At 37.5% G+C, this 12607-nt stretch overlaps 1 protein-coding gene across 9 annotated transcripts in view; it reads right to left on the bottom strand.

Moving 5' to 3' along the window:
* Positions 1 to 968: 968 nt before the first annotated feature.
* The window catches only part of LOC106052151 (uncharacterized), a 61112-nt gene continuing 49473 nt past the window's right edge, over positions 969 to 12607 (bottom strand). For all 9 annotated transcript variants that reach the window (XM_056034675.1, XM_013207453.2, XM_056034672.1 and 6 more), the window contains 2 exons: positions 11724 to 11875; positions 969 to 10442 (listed from right to left, as the gene is read on the bottom strand). In XM_056034675.1, the coding sequence (XP_055890650.1) occupies positions 9813 to 10442; positions 11724 to 11875 (782 nt within the window). In that variant the 3' untranslated portion in view covers positions 969 to 9812. The remainder of the gene's footprint in view (positions 10443 to 11723; positions 11876 to 12607) is intronic.

Below are 12607 nucleotides of genomic sequence, written 5' to 3'. Positions count from 1 at the left end.
ATTCTATAATCTTTTTAAAAAATTGTTGAAGAGTATTTTCCTGGTACTTTTGTTACACACTCCGACTTTAAACTTGCCAGAAAATATCCCCTCTGGCATTTAGTCCTCCCCCAAACAGGACAGGTGTCTGACCAAGTAGAAGTGTCCACTGAAAGAGAAAGATGGAGAGCACTCCTGATCACAAGAGACACAGCAGAGACCCAAAGAAAAGCCCTTGGAAAATGTGTGGCAAAATATACAGGTCACATCTGGGTTTGTGGGCTACTGCACTAATCTTCAGAATCAAAGACAATATTTTTCACATAAGATATATTTACTTGTTAATGAAGATGAAAATACATGTGATTTCTTTGTTTTAGAAATTGGATTAGATTGAGAGTAATTTGATTCAAGGGAGGTGTGAGAGATAAAGCACTGGTCCTCCAGACTGAGGGTTCTGGGTTTGAATCCTGGGATTTTAAATTTCAGGATTATTGGGACGCCTTTGAGTCCACACAGCTCTAATGGATACCTGACATTAGTTGGGGATGGCCGTATGACACCCTTGTTAACCGTGGACCACAGAGACAGTTGACCTTTACATCATCTGCCCCTTAGATTGCAAGGTCTGAAAGGGGTACTTTACTTATTTACTTAATTTGAGTTCATGTGGTTACCTTAATCTTTTTTAAGCTGGATGTAAAATGGAATCAATTTCTAACATAAACTTAAGCTAATACTCAATGTTGACAAACCTTCCTTGACAGTTTCAAATGTGTGTGTCTTGGGCAGCACTGAAACACAGATTGAACCCACACCCTAGGGCAGCAATTAATTGAAACTTGTATTGAACCCACACCTTAGGGCAGCAATTAATTGAAACTTGTATTGAACCCACACCCTTGGCCAGCAATTTGGTTTTAATGTTGTATAAATGTCCATTTATTGACCACAAGACAAAGACAAATTACAGCGACTAACAAGACGTCAAGTTTCTCAATGTATTTAATTGATCTGATCAAATGGTAAAGTTTAAAAAAAACAATGCATGACCAAAATGTTTCCAGAATATTTCAATCCATTCACACATTGACAAGCTTGGGCCCTGTCTGACTTGCAGCTAATACTAGGGCACATCATTCAACTTATTGTTTACACTCAATAGATCTCCCCTAGTTTCCCAATGGCAGTTGAATTCGGATATCAATAAAAATGTATTCCAAACAAAAACAAAAAACTAAAGGGGGGGAACCATCTACGAAACTTTAAAAAAAAAAATTTCTGGGGGTTGGGGGAGGTTACATTTGTGAAAGCATTTAAAATGAACAAGTCACTATTCAAATGAAAACCTCTTCCTATCCTAATTACAGTTGAATGGAATCCAAAGAAGATGAAAGCAGCACACACAGTTCTGCAACTATTAAACATTCCCAACACACAGGATCTAAGATTGAATGCAATGCAACCATCTAGTACTTGCTCTAAATTCAATCTCACGTGTAGTCTGATTTTAATTGTCTGCAGGTTTGAAAACAAGGAGTCGATAGGTTAAAGATTTCTACACTGAAAAAAAAATAAATTTTGTCTTAGTCTCTCTTTGGTTACCATACAGCACATCGGCAAGGAAAGTAACTTATGGTCAGATAGGGGACATAACAAATATGTCTAGCTGAAAGGGAAGCATACAAATTCTTATTTATTATTTAAACCACATAATAGTCTACAAACATAAAGGCAGAGCAAAACAAACATCTAAAAAAAAATGTATTTTGTTACCGGGGTGAAATTTCGTTTTTGGACATCAAGACATTCGACTGTGAGACTTACATTGTCATGTCCAGAAACTTTGAGGAGACTACTGTCTGTGCAGAACTTTTCTATTTCAGTTTTTTTTTTTTTTAAATAAAGCTTTGATCTTTAAATTAGATTTTTTTCTGTCTTGCGGTGGGTGTTGCACTAAAAATTTTATATGCTTATGTAAAATTGTTTTCTAATTACAAAATCTGTCCATCCGTGGAAGAATAAAAAAAAGATATTAAAGGCAAGCTTAGATTTCAGAAATAAGGACATTTTATAAGGACATTCTGTAAGGTCAATTCAATTATGAAATACACTTTCTCTAGATTGTATCTCTACCTAGACTTAGACTTGAAATACTCCACTCTTGGATTCACAAATGTAAATTGCTGAGCAGGCAGAAGGAATAGTGTTATTACTTATCTGCTGCTTTGTCTCTAAACAAAAACAAGTCTTGAAACCTTCACATTTGTTCATGGTTAGGAGAAGCCTAAGATCTGAGCATGTGTGACGATAATGAACACTGGAATAGATTATTGCTTAACACAGCGACTGAGTTCACCCTATTCCTGCATAAACTATTCATTACTAAGTTAGATACAAGTAACATCATGAATGAAATGTTTGATTGGGGGGGGGGGTGCCAGAGAAATATTAAGGAATAGATCAAAGACATTTGCTGGTGGGCATTAAGAGAAATTAGTTTTAGCCTGAGAAGTTTGCTATTTCTATGGTGAAAGGTGGCAAAGAGATAGTGCTTTGGGGGCAAACTTAGTGGGTCTAGTTGAAATCACAATCAAGGCTGGACTATTTGACTGGGGATTTTAGAATGCCAAAATCTGACTTTGGTTAAGAAACATTTCAATGCTGGTATCCTTGGCAACATTCCCTACACCCATGGATACTTAATAGGACATAGTTGAAAATGGTGGACCTTTATTACTATTATTATATAGCACAACTAGAGCATGTTCAGTTCACTCTGGTCTAACCTTGTGCACATGTGGGGGAAGGTTTCTGTGATGCTTTGAGGTGCCCAGATAACACAACTCAGCCAGTGTCATATTTCAAACTGAAAATCAGTTCTGCATACATTTGGAAGATTTCCTGTTGCACAACAATTGATATCAGAATTTTTCAATTATTTTTTTGTTTCACGCAAAAACTTTTTATATGTTTAATTTATTTTTTATATTTCTAAAAGCCATAATTTATATTTTGCTGTATCCAGAAGGAATATTATTAAGCATCATAAGGGCACTGGTCAGTATCCAGAAGGAATATTATTAAGCATCATAAGGGCACTGGTCAGTGAGGATGCATGATGACTGTTCCCAACTCATGTCAAATGTCCATTAGGGACATTTAAAAATCCTAAATTTCAATAGCACACTTCACTGAGTTTTGAACTCTTCACCCTTTGGTTCAGAAGCCAAGCACTTTGCCACCTGGCTGCCTAAGTCCCTCCAGAGAAATGTAGTGTTTTTGAAATCTCGAAAGCAAGAATCACAATTTTGGTCTGCTAGGGACTACGATTCAGTGGTTCTTCTGTTCTCAAGAAGACAACTAAACTATTTTGTAGTGCACTGACATATAGCAAAAGTCTTTTCAAGAAGAACACTCATAATACCAGATAGGTTAAGCACTGACATGCCATCATTGACAGAAGGCACAAGCTAGTGACAGCTGACAGTGGCAAGATAAGATGAAACTTATTCAGCTGACAGCAAGCCAAGCTCAGCCACTAAAACACACCTTGAATCAGTTTTGATATTACACTCATGTGGAGAAGTGAGTTCAGAGGCACAATGAGACTGCTGGTACCCGATACACAGAGAATGACCTAGCAGCAGAAATGTCATTGTCTAGAAGACAACCAGTAGCAGAAAAGTCATTGTCTAGATGACTCCTAGCAGCAGAAATTTCATTGTCTAGAAGACACCTAGCAGCAGAAATGTCTTATTGTCTAGATGACACCTAGCAGCAGAAATGTCTTACTGTCTAGATGACACCTGGCAGCAGTTTGACAGAGAAGACAAATTGTATGAATTTAAAACAGGTATCATAAACTAGTCCATGCTCTAGGCTGCTAACACCACTTTGATCTTCATATGTCAGTGTCATCCTTAGTCTCCCAGCAAACACAATTCTGAAGAAAAAGGTAACTGGACTCCAACTGCAAGAAAGTGTTTCAAGAGTAGTCTCCCTTTACCCTTCTTAGTTTAGCATGCTCTCTCTTTTTTCCCCCATCTCAGAATGAACTGATCATACACAAGTGTTGCTGGGGAGAGTACACATTATGGCATGATATTAATACTCCATTATTTCTAGTCACCAAACTATTTTTTTTCCATATTAGATTATGCTTCGAAGTGGTGACCAGGGGTTGGTTGTAAAATATACCGATAGTAGGCCCTGAGTTAAGATTATAATATAAATGGGCCACACACACAACTTAGAAAAAAAAAAAACAACAACTAGACAAAATATATACACTCACTAGACTCTAGATGAACATTTTAGTGTACCACCATTGCTATTCCCCACCCCAGCTAGAGATCAGTATCTCAATACCAAGAACCACAACTCAATCCACTAATGTACTAAATGAACAAAAAAAAACACAAATTTCAAAAACAGAAGAGTTGCACAATGTCTCTATCTACAAATGTATTGTGAGTATTTGACAATATCTTTCTTTGAAATAATAAGGGGGCACAATCAACTACTCATAAATTACACAAACCAAAGGGAATGAACTCATTCTCACACATGAATATTTGTTTTTAAAAAAATAAAAGCAAGACATACAAGTTGATCATGTATAGAACAGAATGAGCAAGCCAGGTGAGATTGAATGGCTGAAGACAAACACACACAAAATGTATCTTTACCATTGTCCAGAAATAAATAAAGTAGCAACTTGTGTACAACAGTTTTGTCCCTTGTTACTTCACACTGGGCCACACCAAGCAAGATACTGTCAGACAACAGATATTGTACTATGCTTAAAACACACCAGGTAAAGGTGCTGTCATGACATGTGACCTACCTTTCGAACATGTGGCTTGTCACCATGTACATTTATACAGGGTCTGACATACCCGATTCTGCATTCAGACGGATACACCGAATTCTGTACAGTGTCACATACAGCTGGTTGCAAACAGTGACAAAGACACATCTGACACACAGTAGAAAGAGATATCCGACACAAAAGATATGACTTCACTGCAAAGTCAGGGGGTCTGCATTGCCACACAACACACACACACACACACTATACCCTGCACACATAGTATCAAGTCAAACACACACCAAACTTAATTGTGTACATCATGTCCAGGTAACCCTCCATGGCTCATTGACCTCTTATTGCACCTTGGAACCACTCCAACCCCCCCCCCCCAACCAATCTTAAACACAATATTCACACAGCATAGATTATTTTGTTCTACATCAGTTGCACCCCAAATAGTTGTATTATTATATCAAATTATTGCAAAAAAATATATATATTTATATATAATATCACACATCCCATGACATTGATCCAGTGTCATGTCTATTTGTAAACAAACAATTCTATATATAATTATATATATATTATTTGTTTATAAATATATATAATCAATTTTTCCAGAAAGTAGCAATGCTTTTTACAAAAAAAAAAAAAGAAAAAAAAAAGATTTGGTCAGATTAAAAAAATGTATTTCACTGTCGCCTAGAATGTTTTTGTTCTCTGACAATGCTTCTCAAAGTGTTGACCTAAGTGGGAACCAACTACCCCTACTCTTCAGCACAGCTATTAGATCTCCTCTAAGTCAAGCAAGTTCACAAGCAAAAGCTTTAGAAGTTTTTCTAATGACAATTTATGATCTTTTTACAAGTTTCGGAAGTTCATTCAGAATTGAAGATTATTACACCCTAGCCCAAACTTCCCGCAGGATGGAGGGGGGGGGGGGGAGACGGCAGCGGGCGGAGTTTGAATCTGGGGCCTGGGACCATTGAGATGACTTCGTCTAGGGTGTCTAACAGATGAACAGGCAGCTATTCAAAATATTTTGTGAACAAGTTCCATTAGTGGCACTGTGAGAAACACTGGCTGAGTAGTTGTGCAGGACCTGACTGTCAAAAATGATGGGAGTGTCTCAAAAGGGGAGTCGCGATTTCTGTATACATCTTCTAAAAAACGTATACACAATATACAAAATACAATTTATAAAATGAACATGGGGTGTGCAAGTGAACAAATTTTGAACCACTCTTATTAAAAGGAGATGAGTACTTAACAAGTGAACATATTGACTTAGTCTTTGGGGATGTGCTTAGCCACCATGACACCAGACAACTTAAGTGAACATATTGACCTAGACAAGAGTCTTTGGGGATGTGCTTAGTCACCATGACACCAGACAACTTAAGTGAACATATTGACCTAGACAAGAGTCTTTGGGGATGTGCTTAGTCACCATGACACCAGACAACTTAAGTGAACATATTGACCTAGACAAGAGTCTTTGGGGATGTGCTTAGCCACCATGACACCAGACAACTTAACAAGTGAACATATTGACCTAGACAAGAGTCTTTGGGGATGGGCTTAGTCACCATGACACCAGACAACTTAACAAGTGAACATATTGACCTAGACAAGAGTCTTTGGGGATGGGCTTAGCCACCATGACACCAGACAACTTAAGTGAACATATTGACCTAGACAAGAGTCTTTGGGGATGTGCTCAGTCACCATGACACCAGACAAGGAAAAAAAATGCATTACACTTCCTCATTATTACTCACAAACATTCACAAAGACCTCATCTGGGTCAAGGTCATAACACGCAACAACATTTGATTGACTCCATCTGGGTCAACAGTAAAGCACACCATGACATTTGATGAGCCCAAACAGGACCAAGAGTAAGCGAGCAATGACATAGTATAAGACACAGCTGAAACATCAATGCTAGATGGAAATTGAAATCACAACCGTTTGGACAAGAGGCACCAGTTCCTAACTTTCAAATTCCTGGGGAAATCAAAGAGAACAAAATTTCATGACAATTTTTTTTTCTAATCAAGGAATTTGAAATGTAAAACAATTAGTAAAAAAATAAACAAATAAATTTCTATTTTGTTACACTCTTGTTACACTCTTTCACCCCAAAAAAAAATTTCGCTACTTAGATTTCACTTTCTAATGACATCAACTCCTAAACTAGTTAACCATTTTAAATAAACTTGAACAAGTCGACACTTCACGAACATGTGGTAAGATTTCAAACACTGTCGGTATCAACACTGGACTAAAATGAGAGACTTAGCTTCACACACAAAGATGAAATTATGCAGATAGAAAAAAAAAATTTGTAGTCATTTTTTCAAAATGCTATCTAGTGCTGTACCAGGTCTTAAAAAAATTCAGTGTACACTTCTACCCAGACAATAGAGTAATGAAAGAATCTATTCAACAGTCTTGATGCAAACAAATCTGAATAAAATATAGTTCCTTTGGTTTACTTTTTATCAATGAAACGAAACAAATGTTTTTTCTAACAGCATTGAAAACTATCATTTGCAAAAAAAAATAATATATATATATCTATATATAAAACAATACAGAAATACAACTAAAGTGGCACTACAAAGGCCAAGAATCTTTCTAAAACAAAAACATTCAACTGAACAGGGAAGATAACATATTGCAGTAAGCAAGAACAAACAGCTAGTCAATGAGAAATGAAAGCGTTTTGGTAGTTTAGGCCAAACATTGGACAAATGGCTCACTGAGCTGATTACTCGCTTGGCTGCCTTTCATCCTCACAGTGAAATTCATGGCAAGAGGCTCGTTGGAAGTAAGTCATTAGGATCCTTGTGAACAAAAAAAAAGAGTTAATTTGCAATCACTAGTGAGAGGCCAGGTGTGGGACGGCTAGGCAAGTCTAGACTCCATGACAGGCAAGGGAACAAAAAAAAAAGTTACAAACATAAAAGAATAAAAATGATCACATAAAGAGATGGCCAATTTGTTTCCTCTTCAAATCATCAGAAAATTGAGTGACTTGGGTTCAACAAACTATTTAGCCCAACACTTACAAGAGCCAGGAGAATAGAACAAGAGCTAGGAGAATAGAACAAGAGCTAGGAGAATAGAACAAGAGCTAGGAGAATAGAACAAGAGCCAGGAGAATAGAACAAGAGCTAGGAGAATAGAACAAGAGCTAGGAGAATAGAACAAGAGCTAGGAGAATAGAACAAGAGCTAGGAGAATAGAACAAGAGCCAGGAGAATAGAACAAGAGCTAGGAGAATAGAACAAGAGCTAGGAGAATAGAAGTCAAGACAAAAGAAAAAGGAAACAACTGGGAATGCTCTACTTTCCAGAATAAAACTCAATTGAACCAAAAAGTTTTTAATGTAGGTCTAGAGGTGGAATTTAATTTTAAAAAAATGGATCGCCAAGTAAAAATGTATTAAAAACTGCCAGTGTTTTCTTTCAATTCAACTCCGAGGAGAATAAACGTAACAATGAGCTAGGTTAATTCCCAACCACATTTTACAGCAGAAGACGATGGCAAAAACAAACACACAAACATTTTTTGCAACTAGATCTAATAACCAAGACACATTGGCATTTAGTGTACAGCTGTGTTGTACAGTTGTGTTGTACTTGTAGTAACCTGAACACAGCTTTAGATCCAACTTAAAATTGATCAGGACAAACTCATTATGAAACTTCCTGAAGACAAATTGTTTCTAAGATCCACAGTGCCTTTAAACCCATATCACTGAATTTATCACAAGATTTATCAATCTAGGATACAAATTGGAAATCATAGAGGAAAAAAAATTGCCCCCTTTTTAAGCACATTTGACAGGTTTTTAGTGTTTTATGTATTTCGGATGTACCATCAGAGTTAAAGATAATTTACTTCCTAGACCAAACCTGCCACAGGACAACGGGGGGTTGGCAGCAGGCAGTGTATGAACCCAGGACTATCGAGACAACCAAACGACAGTCCAGCGTGCATACCGCACGAACAAGAAGACACGTTAAAGTAGAGCATCCCTTCAGCAACGGCTAAATGAATAAAACATTTTTAAACCCAACTCATAGTTGATACATCAACCCACATACTCAATCCACAGAGTTATTTCTTGGGACTAGAGACTTCTGGATTTCTCACTGCCTCACACAAGAAACTTTGTCAACAAAAAAAAAAAAAAGATTTAGGAACAGATGATCACAACATTAGCTCTGTGTGTGTTTGTGTAACATTGCTAATTCCAGGCCGGCATCTTCACTTCAATCAAAACGCCCACCAGAATCCAATGAGACCAAACACACATGAGATATACTCTTCTTAAACCAAAACAAAAACAAAAACTTATCAAATGATTCTTATGTTTTTGTACTCTTCTAACAACTGTTGGATATCTCTCTCTATAACTATATACATATAAATTAATGATCAGAAAAGCAAATCACTTTTTATTATTAAATAATTCAAAAAGGACACACATAAAAGGGCCAGGTTACAAAGAGAATTTGATTGTAAAAATGCTTGCACATCTGGCTGTGTAAAAAGTAATAGCATGTATGCTCTCCACTAGTCACTCACATTTTATGTGTATTCATCAAGCATTCACAATTGTTGTTTGTATTCATCAAGCATTCACAATTGTTTGTATTCATCAAGCATTCACACTTGTTGTGTTATTGTTTAAACTCCCAATTTGTTAAACGAATCTAGGCTGTGTACAATGTTCTCAAGGAACAGGGGAAGGTAACTCTAGTGAAGTCAATGAAGGACATCATGGTACTAGAACATAAAAACAAAAATATGCTCACGCTAACTCCAAAAACAAAATAATATTAATAATAATAATAATAATTAAGCAATGAAATCACATTGGCCTGTGCCTGCTTCCGAATATCACAAGGGACTGTTTGACAACAGAGTGCAACACATCCATAGAAATGTCCAAATTTATTTTGTAGGAAGCTGACCGATGCGCCCCCAACCACTGGCGTCAATGGTGGCAGGACAGGCTGTGACATCGGGACGTCGGGGAGCTCTGGGGAGTCAGGGAACCACGGACCGGCCGCAGCGGGTTGACCACTCCAGCATCAGTGTCCAAGCTCTTCACCCCGGGAGGGGATAGGGAGTATGGCGGGGGAGGTGTGTCGCAGTCGTAGATGGTCCGGTTGGGAGGGGGGCGAAACACCCCACTCTCTTCCTGCCAGTTCCTGACCAGTTGTTGCTTGGACTGAAGTGATTTCTGTGCAGAGGTGTATCCTTCCTCCCCGTCTCCCGAAATAGCTATGTGGGGAGGATAGAGCTCCTGGGGGCTCGGCTGCTTCCGTTGCTGTCTGTGCGGGTGTTGATGCTGCTTATCCACATACACCTCCAGGTGGTGGCTCACCTGCCAGCCACCTTCCCCTGGGGTAGACTCCCGCTGCAAGTTTGTAGGACACATGTGTTGGGGTCTGTGTGGCGGCGTGTGGCGCAGGCCGGACGGTGGTGGCAGCTGCTGCTGGAGTAGATGATGACTCTCCGAGCAGTGAGCGATGGAGTCTGCATCTTGGTGGCGCTGTGAGTCCTGGACAAGGGCATCATACTGACCACTATCCAACATGGAGCTAGATGTTGAGCGGAATACCTGTGAAGGAGAGAAATGTGTTATTTAATTCATTATAGGTTTTAGTTTAAGTATTTTAATAAGAGATATTGCATACCACCAGAGTAGAACAGAACTCACTTTTTTTTTAAACTAGAAAGAAGTGAAGCAGACTTATTATAAATTAATAACTTTTGAGTCTAATGCTTTCATAGGACAACGATTATAGATAAAATTCAAACACTACTTCAAGTAGTAAATCAAGGTCCACCTACGCTTGACAGGAAAAAAAAAAGATGAATATCTTCCACCTCCGATGCTTAATACGGATCATTAAAATAAGATAGCAATGAGGAAATGCTGACATACTGATGTATGTCCATCTTTAAGATATACTGATGTATGTCCACTTTTAAGATATACTGATGTATGTCCACCTTTAAGATATACTGATGTATGTCCATCTTTAAGATATACTGATGTATGTCCATCTTTAAGATATACTGATGTATGTCCACTTTTAAGATATACTGATGTATGTCCACCTTTAAGATATACTGATGTATGTCCACCTTTAAGATATACTGATGTATGTCCACTTTTAAGATATACTGATGTATGCAAACGCGACATGAAACTCTTTGAAATAGGCACCAACACTTGGGAAAATGAGCCACTGGATAGATCCAAATATTGAGCAAGCATAAAGTGATGTGTCCTGGATTGCAGATGGCGTACACACCAGAAGTAGAAAGAAGGACTATTGCAGGTGCCTAACCTGCGACCGTAGTTGTGTATCAAGGATTGGTCTGTTCAGTCACGTGACAAAGGGACAGTATCACCTCTGAAGATGTAAAAGAGCACAGAACTTCAGGTCCCATGGAAACAATTTGTTAACACAGACTTTCTTTTTCTAGCAAGTTTTCAGTCGCTGGCTGTTTGGCTCTTCAATGTTGAAGTTTGTGCCAGAATGAAATGATCAGAACTTCACAAAATAAATGATCCAGGACTCATACATGAAGACTAGGCAAGATAAACAGTTCATAATACCTAAACCTACATAAATTGTTGATAGTAGAAGTACAACATCAGACAATTGTTGCTTTTTTTTAAAAAATGTAATTTTTATCTTAAATTGTTTAAAATGTCTGAACCATAATCTTCATACTCAGAAAGACACAAAGATAAAGGCACATTCCTCGTTCCATATGCTAGGACAAATTTGTACAAATGCTCCATCTTCCCTAGTGCTATAAGAGCATGGAATTGGTTCCAGTGACTTCTGTATTATATAAGATAAGATAAGATAAAGCTCTGACTAACCTCTGTACTTTGAGAGTGGGGCGGGTGTAGGAGTGATCCCCGACCACGGCGCCCTCCAAGGCGTTGTCGGCGACTAATCATGAGAATGCTGACAAGGACAATAATCACTAAAATCACAGTTACTATTATAATTATTCTTAATTTAGATGAATCTGAAAGAAAAAAGAAAGAAAACAAAATAGAGTGTTGATAGCCTCAGGACAAGTGAACAGTCATGAAATTATATCTAAGAGAATGAGGGAGAAATAGACAGAGACAGACAGAGCCAGAGAAATATCACTAGAGAGAGAGAGAGAGATTGAGAAAAAGGCAGACAAATAGGGTATGTTTAAAAGTTATAAGAAGGCAGAGAAAAAGAGAACAGAGACATAAGATGAAGAAATAAGAAAATAAGAGAGACAGAGAGACATGGAGGAAGGGAGACAAAGAAAAATTTAAAAAAAAGAAAGAAAATGAAAAGAACGAAAGGGAATTTTAAATGAAGAAAAAAAAAGGAAATAGATAAACAGAATCAAAGAAGGATTTTTTAAATTTTTTGGCTGTGTGATAAGAGATCGAAGAATAAGAGAGAGAAGAATTAGAGATTGAAGAATAAGAGAGAGAGAGAGAGAGAGAGAGAGGAAAGAATTAGAAAGAGAAGAATTAGAGAGAGAGTGAGAGGAAAGAATTAGAGAGGAAAGAATTAGAGAGAGAAGAATTAGAGATAGAAGAATTAGAGAGAGAGAATTAGAGAGAGAGTGAGAGGAAAGAATTAGAGAGAGAAGAATTAGAGATAGAAGAATTAGAGAGAGAATAATTAGAGATAGAAGAATTAGAGATAGAAGAATTTTAGAGAAGAATTAGAGATAGAAGAATTAGAGAGAGAGAATTAGAGAGAGAGTGAG

This window comes from Biomphalaria glabrata, chromosome 7 (genome assembly GCF_947242115.1).
Source record: "Biomphalaria glabrata chromosome 7, xgBioGlab47.1, whole genome shotgun sequence".
Classification (NCBI taxonomy): domain Eukaryota; kingdom Metazoa; phylum Mollusca; class Gastropoda; family Planorbidae; genus Biomphalaria; species Biomphalaria glabrata.
The sequence above is the reverse complement of the archived record's forward strand: the minus strand, read 5'-3'. Positions and strand labels throughout refer to the sequence as shown.